General features: G+C 20.9%; 5 protein-coding genes across 5 annotated transcripts; all 5 read right to left on the bottom strand.

The window, feature by feature from the left end:
• Window positions 1–270: 270 nt before the first annotated feature.
• On the bottom strand, window positions 271–1116 carry SRAE_X000024200 (Nematode cuticle collagen, N-terminal domain and Collagen triple helix repeat-containing protein; the record flags this gene model as incomplete). The annotated part of the gene is made up of 1 exon (XM_024644561.1): window positions 271–1116. The coding sequence occupies one exon, from the start codon at window positions 1114–1116 to the stop codon at window positions 271–273; it is 846 nt and encodes a 281-aa protein (XP_024510108.1).
• A 410-nt stretch (window positions 1117–1526) lies between these two features.
• SRAE_X000024100 (Hypothetical protein) lies at window positions 1527–1811 on the bottom strand (the record flags this gene model as incomplete). Its single annotated transcript, XM_024644560.1, has 1 exon — window positions 1527–1811. The coding sequence occupies one exon, from the start codon at window positions 1809–1811 to the stop codon at window positions 1527–1529; it is 285 nt and encodes a 94-aa protein (XP_024510107.1).
• A 1183-nt stretch (window positions 1812–2994) lies between these two features.
• SRAE_X000024000 (Rab-GTPase-TBC domain and Pleckstrin homology domain and Pleckstrin homology-like domain-containing protein) lies at window positions 2995–5057 on the bottom strand (the record flags this gene model as incomplete). The annotated part of the gene is made up of 4 exons (XM_024644559.1): window positions 2995–3096; window positions 3160–4277; window positions 4317–4935; window positions 4980–5057. 4 exons carry the CDS (start codon window positions 5055–5057, stop codon window positions 2995–2997), a joined length of 1917 nt encoding a protein of 638 aa, XP_024510106.1.
• A 3974-nt stretch (window positions 5058–9031) lies between these two features.
• SRAE_X000023900 (FERM domain and Pleckstrin homology-like domain and FERM/acyl-CoA-binding protein, 3-helical bundle domain and FERM, C-terminal PH-like domain and FERM central domain and Band 4.1 domain and Protein of unknown function DUF3338 family-containing protein) lies at window positions 9032–13224 on the bottom strand (the record flags this gene model as incomplete). The annotated part of the gene is made up of 7 exons (XM_024644558.1): window positions 9032–9725; window positions 9784–10445; window positions 10501–10849; window positions 11653–11798; window positions 12065–12215; window positions 12265–13011; window positions 13055–13224. 7 exons carry the CDS (start codon window positions 13222–13224, stop codon window positions 9032–9034), a joined length of 2919 nt encoding a protein of 972 aa, XP_024510105.1.
• A 1436-nt stretch (window positions 13225–14660) lies between these two features.
• Window positions 14661–16605, bottom strand: SRAE_X000023800 (Zinc finger, LIM-type domain and PET domain-containing protein; the record flags this gene model as incomplete). The annotated part of the gene is made up of 3 exons (XM_024644557.1): window positions 14661–15809; window positions 15858–16316; window positions 16465–16605. The coding sequence occupies 3 exons, from the start codon at window positions 16603–16605 to the stop codon at window positions 14661–14663; spliced, it is 1749 nt and encodes a 582-aa protein (XP_024510104.1).
• Window positions 16606–18964: the final 2359 nt, after the last annotated feature.

The following is an 18964-nucleotide window of genomic DNA, read 5'->3' as shown; positions in this document are numbered from 1 at the left end:
TTTTTTTAATTGTTCTCTATATACTCTATTTTTTTTGAAATTAAATTACATTATTATAAAAAGTATTTAAACTTTTATTTAAAATTTAATCTATGATCTTCTCATTATATTTTTTTTCTCTAATAAAATTATATATAAAAAAAGTGGTTTTGTTAATAATAAAATAAATTAAATAAAAAGCATTTGTAAATATAAATGAAATATTTTTATTTCAATTATTTGATAAACATAAAATGAAATAATATGTTTAAAACATTTTGAAAATGATAATTATCCGGATCTACCACCTTTTGGGCAATGACAATATTTTGCATCATCACCAGGAGGACCTGGAGGACCACTCATACCAAGTTGACCAGAATACCCTGGAGCACCAGTTACTCCTGGTTCTCCTGGTGGACCATGTTCACCTGATGCACCAGGTGGTCCAGGAAGTCCATCTATACCAGGATATCCTTTTGAACCAGGTTCACCTTTAACACCAACTTCACCTCTTGGACCTTGTCCACCACGAGTTCCATCTTGTCCTGGAAGACCTTTTTCACCACCAACACCCATTTTACCAGTTTCTCCATGATCTCCAGGTGGTCCTTGTGGACCAGCAGGTCCTGGTCTTCCTGGAAGTCCAGGATTTCCTAATGGTCCTGGTTGTCCTGATGGGCCTGGTAATCCAGGATAACCTGGTTGACCTGGTGGACCTGGAGGACATTTTCGACAACCAGAATCATCTTTATTTTGTTCCATAGAATTAAGTCCTGGAGGACCACTTTCACCTGGTAATCCTGGTCTTCCTGGAAATCCATCTGCACCATTGTCACCAGGTTGTCCTTGTGGTCCTGGTGGACAACGTCTTGATGTATTACATTGACAAGAAGGTCCAGCCTGTCTTTTTTGCCGTTGTTTTACTAATTCAGGTTCCTCTTTTACAAACATTAAATCTGACCATATTTGCTTTTCTAAAATACGAAATTCATCAATATCAGTATTGAGAATATTTTGAATATTAGATATTCTTGATATTAAATATGGGAGATAAAATATTGATAATAGAATGGCAAATATAGATACTATAATAGATATAAACCCCGCAAATTTTGCAATACAATTTTTGGTCATTATCAATGTTAATATCTTATAATATGAAAATACCATTTTATACAAAAATAATGGTCTCACTATTATATACAGAATAAGTTATGATAAATAGTAAGATGAAAAATAAACTAAGTTATTACACATTTAGATACAACACTTTAGGGCATTATATTTCAAATTAACTTGTTTAATGAGAAAAAAAAGAAAGAAATTATAAATTATATAAAAAAAAAACAGGATTTTAGCATGTTGTGTATTTTATTCCTCATACAAAAAAAAATTAAGGTTTTTTTTTTAATAAATCAAAATAAAAATGAAGCTTATATTCAGAGGTCATTGGGACGCTGGAGAGTCATTGTTCTATCTTCATATACTGTGTGTTGTCTAAATTTGTTTCTTTTAATTTTAATTTCTTTTTTATATTAAAATTTTCATCCAATCCATGTATTTCTTAATAATGTATTAATATCATGTTCACTAACTCTTTTAATTCCATGTGGATGATATTGATAACGTTGATCTAATATATATGATGAATATGGTTTATATGGTATTTCATAATTTTCATTTGTAGATATAGGATATTTTTGTTTAGGTTGTTGTTGTGAAAAAAATGATGATATTTCATCTTGAGAATATTTAACACAATTAACAGGATAACCAAGGTAGATAATGAATAATGAAATAAAAATAAAGTAAAAAATTTTTGGCATCATTCTAAAAGAATAATTTTGTTTACTTTAATTTTTCCTATGAAAATGTTAAAAATAATCTTATTATGTCAATTTATATAAACTAAGAAAAATTAAATAAAATAAAGTTCATTTATAAAAATTTTAAAGAGAGAACAAACAACCAAATTAGCAACTACTACTCATTAAATGAATTCATTTAAACGTCGGGGTATCATATATTATTTAAAATTGCCGCTTTTGTGTAATATTATACTTATGGTATGGCATTATACAAGTAATTAATATCATATATCTATCTTTTAAGGATAGGAAATGTTGTCTATTTGTAAATTAAGAATGAAAAAAAAAAAGTTCTAAATAAATCATTGAAATTTAACTAAATAAAGGGAAATATTTGTTGTAGAATTTTAAACTTTGACACTAAATTATTGTCGTTATATATAAATAGTCTACTTGTTCTTTGAGTCTTAAAATTTAATTGAGCATCTGAAAATACTTAGAAACTATAAATATCAATCATTTTTATTGTTCAGGATACAATAAAACCATGAAAAAATTATTTTTTTTTTTTATCTTTTATTTGAAATAAATAATCTTGAAAAATAAGGAATTAAAATCGTTAAAATAAATCTTATCAAATATATAATAATAAAAATAGAAGTTATAAAATGACTAATATTTCGTGATAAAACATGACATGAAAATGTAATACTTTGAAAATTATTTCCTATAATTATACGAAAAACAGTAATTAGCATATCACTTTATTGCTTCATTACAGTAAACTTTTAAAAAAATAGCCTAAATAAAATTATGATGTTAAGAAATAATGTGTTTTTTTTATTATTTTTTTTTTCAAAACATTTATTTTGTTAAAATAACGTATTTTTTTTAATATATATTTAAGAAAGATTTTACATGAAATTTATATTTATTAAATATAAAAATTATTTAATTATGGTACAAATTAAATAAATACAATAGAAATATTAAAAAGACAATTTTTATTTTTAATTATAAATAAGTGTTTAGTGGTTAAAGGAAAAAAAAAGTTAAAAATAAATTATTGTTATGAATCATTAATTATCAATTTAATTATTTTGCATAGAAGGAATAATTTTATTATTTTACTGTATTTTAAACCTTCTATATAATTAAATTTAATATTCTTAGTATTAGTATTGATATTAGAATTAGTAAAAGGTTAAATATCATTTCTATTAGATGGTTCAAGTTTCTTTAGATGAAATTCTCTTTTAGTATTAATCCATTTTGAAGAAAAAGATTGTAAAGATGAGAATGCATACTAAAATAAAAAATTTATTTATAACAATACTTGTAATATATATTATTACGAAAAAAAACTTACATTAGCCAAATCTGAAAATTGAATATTTCTATTTCTTATTCCTTCAAGAATATGATGTGCAGCAGAGAATGTTTTGCTCTCCAAAAGATCATTTTCGCACATTTTAAGTAGTGCTAAAGAAAAACGAAATATAATTTTGTTACCTTCATTCAAAAAACAATCAAATATTTTAAGATATAACTCATGTGATAGTGAATCAATGAAAACTGTCATAAACCATTTTAAAGAATACAATTGAAAATCAACATCTAAACTTTTTAAATGATGTGATAAACGTGGTAATTTTTCACTGACTATCTCTGTAAAAACAGCTTGATCAATTATAACACCAAATAATTTTTCATTATAATAATCTTTTGGTTGTAAATTAACACAAGTAACTAAAAACCAAAATGCATCTTCTTCTTGTAAAAATAATAAACCTAGTGCTGCTAGCCTATTTAATCCTTGACAATACCCAATATCTGTATTATAGTAACGATATGCATATAAAATTCTCCTTAATTCAGGAATCTTTTCACCGTTTAAACTACAAAAATATTTGTTTGATGGGAGTGTTCTTGTTAAATCTGAATCTATTAATCTTAATATAGGATCTGTATAATTATCTTCACCCATTAAATCTATCATATTTGAATATAAATCAATATTATCATTTTTAGCTTTTTCTAATAAATTTTTATAATATTTTACTCCAAGTTCTTTTCTTTTTTCTCCAACACATTTATTAACCATAACTAACCATAATTGTGATCTATATGATTCAGGAATTGATGTTCTAACAAGTTTTTTAAATTCATCTTCATATTTTGTTGTATTTTCAGGTATCATTAACATAAAATCATCCCATTTTGTTATCCAATCTTTATAAAATTTACTTTGTTCAACTTTAAGTTTTGTTTCTATTACATTAGCTTTTTGTGCCATACATTTAGCTACATTCATTGAATTATTGTCATTATTTCTATTTATATTTGTAACAACAAAACCCAAATTATTGCATGCTTGTTTAATGCCATGTTCATCTTTATTTTCAGTAAAAAATGAACTATTTAAATCTAAATTTGCTTCTTCATAAACAACTTCATATATTTGTTTCTTAACATCATCATACTCTCCTGGATTAGATAAATGATTTAATAATAATAAATATCTACTTTTTAAACGATAATAAGCAGCTTCAAGATTAAAATTACGTTTTCTTAATTCATCTTCACTTTTATGCGCTTTATCCAATTGGCTTTCTAATAATAATATTTTTTCTCCCATATTTGTGACAACTTCCATATAATTTCGTAATTTAATTTCTAATTCATTAACATCTTTACATTGAAATTCATTTAATGTTTGTGGTTCATTTGTTAAACAATTATTTTCAACTTCTATTCCCTCTGTTAACCCTTCCTCATCACATAATTTATGATCACATTCTTTAACATATTTTTCAAATGATGATCGATAAAATTTTGATGGTGGTGTTTTAGATAACTCATCTTCAAACATACTTTTTATACCAATATTTTTGTTATTGATTAAATGATTAATCCATTCATTTTTTTCATTTGTTGTCTCAGCTTCAAGTGTTAAAATATTCTTTTCATTATGTATTTCAAATACTTTATTATTTCTCGATGATGTATTAATTTTAGAATTAATCAGTGGAAATTTTCCTTGAGGTATCATATCAGTATCAGATAAGTACCAAAATAAAAAAGGATGCTCATTTGATGAAACAAACCAATATTTCTTTTTTGTATTATAAAATATACCATTTACCTAAAAAAATATTTGAAATATAATTATTTTATTTTTAAAAATACCTTATAAAGATATCCACTAAATCGAATATATTTTGTTTCTATTTTTGAGGGTGAAGTTTCATCATTTTGATTACTCATTATTCTAAAACAATAAAAGAAAAATAAATTTGTTTACTAGGGTAAATTTAAAAGTAAGTAACACAAAAATGTTTTATATTAATTAAAATATTTTATATATAATCATTTAAATTTACGTAGATTTATAATAGATTGATTTTTAATTTACAAATATCATAACTTCTAATAAATAGTTAATAATATAATTTAATAATTTCATGTATATCAAATAATGATATATAATACAAAAATCGTTTTGAGACAGTTAGAAATTTAATAAATAAAAACAATTTTGGTAAAACAATTATTTTTTTTAATATTATCTAGAATAAAAAATAACATTTAATCGAATTTAATTGCACTAAACTGTTATTACACTATCCAGAAAATCTCTATCAAACATTTTATAAATCTGTTTGTATGTCTTTTCATTTTATTATTAACAAAGAAGTTTTCCTCTTAATGTCTAAGTAATTTATATGTATATATAAATTTATTAAAAGATAATTTAGGTTCAAAAAAATTTTTATAATTAAATATAGTTTGAAAAAATGATAAAATAAATACTTTTTAGTGTAATGAATAATACTTAAAACTATTTGCTTAAATGTTTTTTTTATCATTTTTTGTTTAATATTTTTGTTATCATCAATATATTATCAACTATTCGTTATATTTTTATATTTAAAAAATTATAATTTGATTAAAAAATATATAATTACAATTGTACATTTTGCTTTAAGCATTTTTTTTAACATTATACATTTGTAACTTTTCTGATTTCATAAATTTAAAAAAAAAGATATAATTACATAGCATTTAATTTTTTTAAAAATTTATAAAAAGGTATTATTTTTATGTTCATTAAATTTATAAATAAACATACTTTATATAGAAATATATATCTTTGAAATAATTAATAAACAATAAAGCAATTTTCTAGTTATTAATATTTAAAAAAGTATCACAAATTAATAAAAATGAATTTTTTTATAAAGTACATAATAATTTCTTTGAATTTATCTAATTTTTTTAACTGCAATTATTGTAAACAAAGTTTAACTTTTACTTAATATACTTATTTAACAGTTAAAAAATTTTCTTACATTGATAACATTTTAAACTTATAATCATAAAATTTTTGTCAAGATAATTAGTATGTCAACTCATTTTTCTACGAATGTAAACCAATATTTAAACTTTGAATTATGAGTATCAAAATGTTATAGTATATTTCTTATAAACAAAAATTTACAAGATTTTATGTTTATTTTGAAATTGAAAAAAAAATTAAATTGAGTATTTCCTGTATGTCATATTAATGATAAAATATAAAAGTACAAAATAATTAAATGTTACATATTTTTATTTATTTTTTGATTTTTAGATATTGAGTCATGTTTAATCTTTTGTGTAAAGTTAAAATATATTGTAATTAAAATTAAAAGTATGATATTGAAAAAATGTTAATTTTAAAATTATTTGAAAGTTGATGTTAGTAAGCAAAGATAAATTATCATTCAATATTTATGCTAAATTAAATTATTATTAAGTTAGGGTAATGATATTTTGAACAATATTTTGTCTTTTTAAAGTAGAAAAAAAAAGATAGAATATATATGCTAACATTTGGAAATGCTAAAAAAAATAGATGAAAAATTTGTTGTTTATATTTTTTAATTAATATACCTTAAATACCCATTATTATTTCCTTTCATATTCTTTGTTATTCAATTTTTTTTTACAAAGATGAAAAATTTAATGTATTTTTTAAATATAACAATTATAACTTTGAAGAAAAAACAATACAATGTTTCATATATTCTATCAATAAACCAATTGTATATTATCTTAATAATTTTTTTAAAACTTGGGTAACGATTAGCAATAAAATTCAGAAGACTTGAACTAAATTTTTGCTCTATTTTTTTAAAAAACAATTGTTCTAACGGGCTTATGTACATTCAATTAAAGATTTATAGTAATTACATTTTCAGTTTGTTTACGTAAGTTCTAAATTAATTTACATTTATTTTGTTTTAATTATATGAAACAATTGGAAAAGAATTTTTGTCATTTATTTTTTACACCCAATCTATTATACTTTTTTAAATTAATTAATTACATTTGTATCAAAAATTGAAGCATAATAACAAATCATTCAAACAAAAAAAAAAAAACCTTTAAAAGTATTTTACTGAAATTAATACGACATAAATAATATATCTTAAAAAATTATTAATATAAAGAAGTACATTTATTTCAAAACAACATATTTGTAAGAAAGTATTTTTCTTTCTGTTAAAAATGTTAATTATATCATTTTCAAGCATTTAATTTAATACAATTAAATTAATCATTGAAACGATTTGCATTTTTAAAAATATAATAAAAATAAAAATTAATTATAGTTATTTTTTTGTAAGTACAAAAAATAGATATTTTAGTTTTCTTTTTTTTGCATTTATTTTTATCTTACAATTGTTTCTAAAAAACAACCTATAATTATCAACCCATCCTATTTGTTTTTTTTAAAAGGATGTTAAAAAAATAAATGATTTTTGATGATCATTTAGAGAAATTATGAGAAAAATTCTTTTTTCAGAATAATACTAATATTATGTTCAATAATCATGAAGTTTTTTTTTGTAATTATGGTAAATGTATGCAATCTTTAGTAAAAATTTATTATCTTATTTACCAAAAGAAATTTTAAAAAAATAGAGAATAAAGACAAAGAAATAATTTACATTTATCAAAATGATCATTGGTTGTTTCTATAGTTTCTCATCACTATTTTTCAATCTGACAAGTTAATTGTCCTTTTTTTGTAATTTATTTAAATTTTTATCAACAAAATACCCATGAGATTTCATAAGTAAATAAAATAATAAGCTCTCTAAAAATATCATTAAAACCAAGCACCTAATTCTTCTCCATAAAACATTTTTGAAACAAATAAGAAACTATCAATTTTAAAGTTTGCAGAAAAAAAAAGCAGAATACCTCAATAGAATTTTCTACAGTAAAACTGCACATATAATGACATAGAAAAGTAAGTAATGAGTTTAAAAACAAAGTAATATAAATGAAATATAATTAAAAACCTTCTTCTTGAAAATTTTAGTGTATCTTTAGTAAAAACTAATCATCTTAATAAAATTTTTATAATACTAAGAATAAAGTTGTTTCAAAATAAGTAAAGTTTTTAATTAAAAGAGTAATGAATTGAATGAAAATATGGAATTAATAAAAAGAATTGATAAAATTTAGTTAATAAGATTGAAGAAGCTTTAATAGGTTTTCTTATAAATTAAAAAAATTTTTTTTTTATTTTTATTCTGATTTAAAACATTGATACATAAAAAAATTATTATATATTTGATTAATTATATAAAAAACAAATATTTTTTTTAACATTAAGTAATACACTTTTTTTTTGCTTTTTTTATATTTATTTTATCATAAGAAGTATAATGCATATATATATATATATAAATATGAAAAAAATTTCAAATAAAATTTTTAAGTTACTTTCTTAAATATTTTTTAGAATATTGTTGTTAAAACAGTAAGAAATGTGTATTTAAAAAAAAGTAAATGTTTATCCATTAGTAAAGAAAGAAAATATTAATTTTTTTCTTTCTAATAATATTATTAAAATACAAATAATTTAACTCAAAAATACATTTTTATTGATAGTTTACGACAAAACTATTTGAAACATGAAAAATAAAGATATATTAACAATAAAGTGGAAGCTAAATAAATATTTAGATTAAATAAGCATTAATAATTTAAAATAATTTTTTAGTATATTAAAATATATATATATATATATAGATATAATTATCTCATTAATCTCTTCAGTTTTAAATAAAACCCGGAACAGATATAAAAAAATTTTTTTTCATTAATATAAATTTTGTTACATTTTTTTCTTTAAAAATGAGATCATTTCAAAAATGTTATAGAAAATATTAATTTTTATATTTCTAAACAATTGTTGCTGTTGAATTTTTATTTGATTTGTCATCTTGTATATTATTTCTACCGTTAATATCGTTATTATATGAACTTAATAATGTCCCCATTGTTTGATTATTTGAATTATTAACTTGAAAAACATCTTTTCTCCAGTCATCGTTTATATATGAGAATTTTTTGTCATTTCCTGTTGTTATGGTATTATTTTCGGGTGCAACTTTATAACTGCCAATTCGTTCATAGGAAGCAGGAAATGTTGTAACTTTACAAAGATTTAATGGTAAATTTGAAGAATGTTTTAATATACCATTAGAATCTTTCATTGGTAATCTATTAATTGATTCATTTTTACTATAATATGTTATCGGGCTTCCAGGATTTTTACAACTAACATTTTTATCTCCTAAAGATGATATATTATAAATTGAATTGTAATGTGAATTTTGTGGTGTTTTATATGGACCACTCATTAGAGATGATTGACTTATTTGTTTAACAATCAATCCCATCTGTGTAGATGCAGCCGCAGTCATTGAATTGTTTGGTGTTATTTTTTTTGTACCATTAACAGGAGTGATTGAATTGGATCTTGATTGCCTATTGTTATTTCTTGCTACTTGTTGATCAAAAAGTGTAGGATAATGACTTTGACGATAACTACTAATATATGGAGCAGAAGTATGGTAGCCAATATTTGCATATCTAAAAATATATATATATTTATTATAAAATACATCTAGTTTCATGTTTTTGTACTTACATTGGTATATTATGAATATCATGATAACTTTTTGATTGTTCATCTATTTTTTCATTATCAAGTGAATATCCTTTCATAAATGTATTTGGTTTTGTTGACACAATGGAATTAGCTCTTCTTGATGGTATTGATGGGGGTGAATTATTAATTGTACCAAAAGATTTTGATATATCAGGTGAATGATTATTATATTGGAAGTTTGAATTAATTGGTGAATTAAAAAATTTACCATTAGATTTTTCTGAAATATTTGTTGTATTAGTTATATTTCTTCTTTTTTCATTATCAAAATTTCTTTTATTTTCTTTATAATAACTTAAATCACTAAATGATCCTCTAGGTGTTGTTGGACATGATTTTGTTACTAATGATTTTAGACTTCCTGATGATCTTGGTATTCCTAAATGACTAAACCATCCATTATCATTATATTTTGTTTTATTATAATCATTACATGATAGATCAGGTTTTGATCTAGCCATGTGAATTTTTTGTAAACCTAATTCAAGTCCTTTCAATTTTTGATGTGCCGCTTCAAAATCTCTTCTTCTTTTTTTTCTAACAGATTTATTAGTAGTTTTATCACTAGCTAAACGACTAGCAGCATCAACAATTTTTCTTTGAAGATCAATTTCCATTTCAAGTTTATTTAATGTATCATCCTAAAATTTATAATAATAATAAATATTATTAAATTTTATTATATATAAACAATACCTTATTTGATTTATTTAAAATGTCATTTGATAATTTAAAAGCTGTACCAATTCTTTTTTTTATTTTTGGTTCTGGTTCACCAGGAGCCAATGTTCTATAAATTTCTTTTGGTAATTCACCTGTCAATTCAGCTTCGTTTATACAAATATTTTTCAATTCATCAAGTTTTTGTAAAAGTAGTTCTTCAAGTTTATTTTTTTTATCTTTTAATCCTTTATATGCTTTTAATCTTCGTTCTTTATCATCCTCTTTATTAATATTTTGTGATCCATTTATTATACCAATTATACGAATATCAGATGGTATATCAGTTTCATTTAATGAAGAAGTTGTTAAATTACTCATGAGACTAAAAATAAATATAATATAAATTAATATTAGATATTTAATGATAATGATAAAAATAATATTTAGTTAAAATTAAATTAAATAATATTAATTAAATATCATTTAAATAATTTAAGGTAAATAAGAACTATATATATATATATATATATATATATTTAAAACAGGACTACTAGTAAGAGTGAATTATATTGATGCTTTAGTATCATAATTTCATGTATAGATTGACAACTATTCTGCGCACAAAATTGTTGATTTGACTTATTTATTTTAACTAAATTCTTTTCATTTCAACTGTTAAACAATACTTATCTTTTTCGAGGTAGTAATAAATTTTAGTTAAAAGTTTAGCATACTTCAATTGCTAAATAGACAAAAAGATGAACATTAGTGACAAGATACTATTTTAATATATATATATATATATATATATATATAGACTGTATAGTTCAACCAAATACTTTTTATTAAAGAAGTACTATCTTATTGATAACAAAATCTAGCTTATACTACAAAATAGATATTTCATTTTAATACATAATATAGTAAACATGTGTACATAAAATATTACTTTTAACTATAAATTTATTATACTATTAAATCTTTCCAAAACAATTTATATCTTTATTAAATTATAATATGATTGTAATTTTGGTATCTATATAGATGATAAAATAAAAAAATTAAATAAAATTACTTGTTAATATATTATTATTACTAATAATATCATTCTTTACTATTATATATATATGTTAAAAAATAATTTTTTTTTTATTTCATTATTTATTTCATGAAAAAGAAGCTTACCTGTGTGTTGACATTTTTGAACCACAATCATTATTTGCAAATGGTGTAAGTGTATTGTTTGTTAAAACTTCATTGATGTTATTCATTATACGCTTAAAGTCTGACTCAATTATTTGATTATGATCGTTAAATTGCATTAATAAAATCTAAAAATAAAATTAAAGATTACTATTTTTATACTAATTTAGTGAATAAATAAATTTTTTTATTATAATAAATTAAAAATTAAATTTTAATTCTTGTTAAATAAAATATACTTAAATACTAATTACATAAAACTTTAACATATATCTATTTTGTTTTGTTAGAAAATAATTAAAATAAATAAATATATCATTTCAAGGTTATAAAAATTTTTATTGTACTCATGAAATATATTTAGATAAATGTTTCGTTTTTTTTTATTATTTACCTGACTTTTAGAATTAGACAATTGATCTAGGTAAAATTGATGTTGACTAACAGCAGCATCCCATAAAACTCGGCAAAGTGATGAAGATTCACAAAAAAAATTATATTTTTGTTTAACTTTTATTGGTATTGTCATAGAATTTCTCATTAAACTAAAATTTAGTACATTAATTGTTATAATATGTTTTTTTTTGATCTTACCTTGATAACACTCTATCATGGTTATTTATCTTTTTTTCTAAATTTACATTAGTAAAGTCAGATTTGATATCATTCATAATGTGATTATTTACATTTGTTTCTACTTCAATACTAAAATGTTGATCTAAATAATGAAAATTATCTAAATTTTCCCATGGGAAAACCCTTTTTAATTTAAATTGTAAATCATTAGTATATTGAGATATACCACGATTATTAATTGAAAGTAAATAACTTGTATTATTCTTATCTTTAACTTGATATAAACGACTTCCATATGTAAATGATTTTTGTGCTAATGTTAAAAATTTAATTACAGCTTCTCCTTTCGTCATACCAATTAATTTTTGATATTCATATCCAATTTGTAAACGAAATTCCTCTGCAGACATATCTAATTTTTTTAAAATATTTTTAGGAAAATATATAGATAAACTAATGACAGAATACATATTATGACTAACATAATCTCCACGATAATATTGAAGAATTAAAGCATACATGTATGAATAATTATCAATTGGTACATCTAGATATCCTTTTAAAAATAATGATTTACTTTCCAAAAAAAACATTACTATTGAACCTGAATTAAGTAGATTTATAAAATTTGAAATAAAATATTTTACAGCAAAATGAAATTGTAATAGGGTATCCTGATTAAATATATTTTCATTTCTATACCAATTACTAGGAAGTTCGCAATCAATCACCTTTTTGTCTCTTTTTAACCAAATATAATGATCTCTAAATTTGGAAGTATAAATAATAAAATATAAAAATAACTTACTTCTCATTGACATATGCAATTCCAAAATATTTTAAATCAGGCTCATATATTTGACATTGATTTCCAGCTAAAATAATTAATTCTTCTACTTTTAATTTTTTTGTTAAAATAATTTCAAATTTAAAGCCATTTATTAATACAACTTCTGCCCTCCTACCTTTATCAGTCATCTATAAAAAAAAATAAAAAAAAAAAATATAATAATAAAAAATTATATATAAATATAGTATTATAAAAGTATATTATATTTATAAATATATAAAAAAGAAAAATTTTAACAATATTTTAAATATTATTTACAAATGGGTGTTCCATGTTTAGTATATAATGCTAATAAAATGTTAAAGATAAAATCTTATTATATTTTAAGATTAAATATATCATCAAGACTAAAGAATTATAATAGAAATAACAATGACAATTAGTTAAATGGCAATGAGAAAGTTTAAAATCTTGAAAAATCTTTATTTAAGATGCCTATTAATTTTAAAAGTTTAATGAATCATACAAAAAGTCAAAAATATAAGAGGAAATTTAATTAAATAGTAAAGAGGTTTTTAATTTTACAATCATTAGAACGCATATAAACATTGAACCGCAATAATGCCGATGATCCTGTAATAGGAATAACACTTAGATATTTACATTAATATAGGAGTATATATATATATATATATATAAGTTGGAAGAGGAAAGAGTGCGCGCGTGAACATTTAACAGAGACAGTCAAATTTATTGTACATAAAGAATTATTGTTATATTGTAAGGTTGTGTATCCTAACATTTTTGTCATCAATTAGTTTTTCATATATATATATATACGAAAGTATATATATATATATATTAAAAATAATAAATAAATATTAATATTTTTAACAATAAGATTTAAATTTATCAAGAAAATATTTAAAAATAACTAGTTTAAATAACTGTATAATTAATAAGTCCTCATTTTAATGATATAATAAAAATAATATATTGTAACATAAGATAAAAATTATAACTCGATTGACTGAGGACACACAACAACTCATTGTAATAAATAAAGGTTAATTGAATATCCTTCAAAAAAAAAATAATAATAATAAAAATTTTTTCTTTTATTGATATTCATTTATACTATTATAAAAATATTTTCTAAATTTTTATAGATTATATTTATAAAAAGGATATAATTTGAATCATTTATAATAATTGTTAGAATAAAGTATTATAAGAATTATATCTTTATATTAATATTCTTTTTTTTATATTTAAAATGATTAAAATTAAGAATATTATATATTTATTTAAATATTTTTAGATTAATATTAATAAATTATAATATTATAAATTTTTTAATAAAAAAAAATTATATTCTTAAAAATTTATGTTAACAATCTATTTGATGATTAAAAATTTAAGAATAACATTATACAACTAAAAATGTATGATGAATTGAATATAATGTTAGAAAAATAAATAAAGGTAACATAATACAACTAAATTGAAACATTATATAATATATTATTTTTATTTCATAATAATATTTAACAATAAATAAATTGTACTAAATTTTGTTATTTAAAAAATAAAGAAATTAAAATGTATAATATAAAAAAAAAAACTATGAAACAATACAACTTTTGCCTGAATTTTTCTTTTTAGCATTTTTTGGTTTAATAACATTTGTTGATTGATTATGATAAGATTTAATAATTTGCTTTGGTGACATCTTTTTTTTATTAATTATTTCCATTTTAACAAATGGAGAAGTATATGGAATTTGTTGCGTTACAAATGATTTGGGAATTCCTTTTGGAGAGATGGTACATGTATTCATTGATGCTGCAAGGTAATTTGTTAAATATTCATCATCTGGATCACTGTCTGATGAGGAACAATAATCTAATGTTTGATCATTGTCATAATGATTATCCTCTGGTGGTTGGTCATAATTTTTATTATTTTTTATTAGGCCAGAACGTTTATTATTTTTTAGATTATTTTTATTATCATCTATAAAACGAACACCCTGTTTTGTTGGATGACTTGATATTGGTGGTTGAGGTGGATGATTTTTTTCAGTAATATAATAATTACAATATGTCACTGAACTGGGATAAATTAATGATCCACGAGATGATGAATTAGATGATGAACATGGTAATAATGTTTCATAAATATTTTCATTAGTCACTTCTGTTGTTATATTATTTTCATCATTTTTAGATAATTGTTTACCTTTTGTTGATGGAAGTGATAATGATTTAGAGCTTTTCATACTTACAGTTGAAGCTTGACTGTCAAAAGTTAAATTATGTTGTTGTACATTATTTGATGAGTCATTTGAATGTTTTTGATTATTTGAGTGTCCATTTGATATTAATGAAGGTACACTTGATGATGATTGTTGTGACATAGCACGTTCCATTCTTCGACATGCTTCTCTTTCACAAAATAATTGTGAATTGACAAATGTATAACGTTTACCTAGAAGGTTTTTGTCACATACACTACAACAAAAACATCGTTCATCTGCATGCCAATGAAAATTACTTTGTGTTATATGAGGTTTATCAGAAATAATTTCTTTTTGACATGTATTACAAGTAATTAAATTGAATGAATTATTATAACAAGTTATACAAAAAGGTTGTTCATCTCTCATTAAATATTTTTGTCCACCTAATTGACAATCACATGAAGCACAAATAAAATGTTTCATATGCCATACATAACCTTCAGCTTCAGTACATTCATATGAAAATATTAACTAAATTAATAATAATTATTTATCATAAAATAAATCAAAAAAATTTACCTCATCACATTTTGAACATCTTGGTTTAAATAATTCAGCATGATGCCTACCACAATAAACATTTTGTTCATATTTATAATAAACCAAATCAACTAATAATTCTTCACAATGATTACATTGGAAACATTTTGGATGCCAAAATATATTTTTATCAAAATTAGATCCTTTTATAACTATTTCATTTTTTTTAAAATTTATTTTACATAATTGACATTTTATTGATGATGAGATATTATTTGGTATCAATGTTACAATCCCTCTTCCTAAACATTCATTTTCACGTCTCTCTACAAAGCTTTGTAATTCTCTTTCCTCTGACAATGATAAATAACCACAATATTTTACATGTGAATCCTGTGGTGGATTTTGAAAGATAAGTTGTTCATTACGCCATTTCTCACCAGGAGAGTTGGCATATGGAATACGATTATCAGGAAGTGATGAAAAATACATATGAATCTAAAAAAAAAATATATAAAATAAAAGTTAAATTATTTTAAAGAAAAAGATTAATTAATTTATTGTGTTAAGATTTATAGAATAATGATTAAAAAAAAATTTTCTTTTTTGTCATTTCTTTTATATAAATTAAAATAAGACAACCTACCATATCTGGTTGGACGCCTTCTGGTACCCAAATATACTCCTCCAATGAACATCCAGAATCATCATCACTATTATTTTGTCCCCGATTATCTGCATAAATTCTAACTAAAGAAGCAGCACCAGAAGAACATACACCAGTCATTATTTATATATTGTATAATATAATAATAGATTATAAAAAGATTATTATTAGAAAAAATATTATAATATAAGAATGAAACTTTATATGGTTTCTGTTTTTAGATTAATTAACTTATAAACTAATCTATGTAAAATCTAAAGAATAAAAAGATTATTAATGAGAAAAGATATAAAATGTAATAGGTATAAGAATAAAAATAATCTTATTTCCCTGTTTTTCTCAAATAGAAACAAATAAAGACTTAAGATATTTAATTATTAAAATGTTATATACTTCAACAACAAACATCACACTGAACCGCTAATTATAATTTGAAATAGGGTGTTAAAAGATTGACAAGGGCAATTTTGCCTAAAAGACAACTAATATGATTGATGTTCCAATAATAGTTTAAAAATCAAAATTTTTACATCAAAAGTGAGTAATCATTAGTAATTTATCTATTTTCTAATATATATATATTAATTGTCTTATAATAAATAATAATTATTATTATTATCTAAAAGTATAAAGAAAAAGTAAATGTTAAAAGATAATAAAAATTTTTATTTAACTCTATTATAATTTTATTTTAAACAAAATAAAATAACCATCTAAAGATTTGTTCTTATTATTAAGAAACATTTTATATAGGTATTAATATTAACATCCAGATGGGAATTAACTTTATTATTAAATTAAAAAGCTACTTGTTGCTTAAAGGAAAAGTAAAATGACAATTATATATATATACTTCTTTTGTCATATGAATCAGTTAAAATTTTAATCAAAATCAGTATTCCTTACTTTTCAACACCAATCTGTCTTTAATCATTATATATTCTCAAGGGAAGTATTTATTATTTTTAAGTTAGATCTATGATGAGACAAATAATTGTTATTAAAAAGATATAGAATTATAATAATAATAATTATTATTTTAATGTCCCATTAGTTATAAGTAAGGATTGATAAAAGATTTATTATTAGAATTATATAAATAAACCAAACATAATATATTTATCTTTTTTTTTAAAACAATAAATTTTTTATAATTATAAATATTTAATAGAAATAAAAGAATTAAAATAATAATATTAAAAATTTTTTAAATAAACAATTAAATTAAAATAATAATAAGTTAATAAGGAATTAACATTTTAATAAATTATAAAACAAAAGATTTAAAGAGGTAGTTTGATGGTAACATTAAAATAACAAAGCAAACACCCCTTTAATATTGTTTTACTTTTAAATTTAAAAGATTTTTTGATAAGATGATCAGCTGAATAATTAAATGAAGTGTTCTTTAAATGTAGAAAAAGTTGATGAAAAACATGGAATGTTAAAGTAAATTCATGATATGAAGTATGTTTATAAATAAGAATAGTATTAACATAAGATACCTTCAAGATTACTTTAAGAACCATCTTAGGGATATGAAAAAGAAATAATTATGATAGCTAGATTAAACAAACTAAATCTGTCTTCCTCTAAATAAGGCCTATCAAATGTTTTGTATAAGGAGTAAGAAGACAATGAAATGAAACATATTTTAATATTTCGACAGATGTTATATGTATCATTAACCGTATCATGATATTATTTATATATATATATATAAAGAAAAATAAAGTATAAAACTTTTAAAGAAATTATCTATTAATATTCAATAAGTAATATAATTTACCCTCACATTAAATATTTATTTTATTAACAAAAACTTTTTGATTTATTTAATTTATCTATCTATCTATCATATATATTGTCTAATTTTACCAGACATATAAAAATTATATTATTAAATGATGAAAAAATTTTATTATTTAATAAAATAAATTAAGAAAAATAATATTAATAAAAAAATATGTTTCATGTGTTATAAATGAAAGGGCAAATATGATGATCGGGTATATAAAACGTAATATATATAAAAGAACAATAAAATAGTAGGGTATTTGATAATCATATGAATTAGATTTATGATTCCTATAAAAATAAATTAATTACCATACAAAATATTTGAGGGTAGTCGTTACTTCTTTTGATATATAAATAATCATATCAATGAATTACAAGAATTTAATTTGAGAACATTAGAAAAAAGGAAAAAGTAATAAGTTAGTAAACATTAATAAAAAAGATAGTAAAAGGTCATAGAGATAAGAAAATTTAAACAATCATAAAATTGGTAAATTAAAGGAGAAAAATATAGTATTAAATAAAATGATATCAAAATTTATATATATATCTTTATATATATATTCATATTTATAAATTAAAGTTTGTCACAAAATAAAAATTGTTAAAATTTTGTCACCAAGGGAGAATTAATGAATTTTTAGTTAGTATATTTTGGATAGATTTTAAAGAAAAAGAA

Source organism: Strongyloides ratti (assembly GCF_001040885.1).
Source record: "Strongyloides ratti genome assembly S_ratti_ED321, chromosome : X".
NCBI lineage: Eukaryota > Metazoa > Nematoda > Chromadorea > Rhabditida > Strongyloididae > Strongyloides > Strongyloides ratti.
This window is presented reverse-complemented; position numbering and strand designations above follow the sequence as displayed.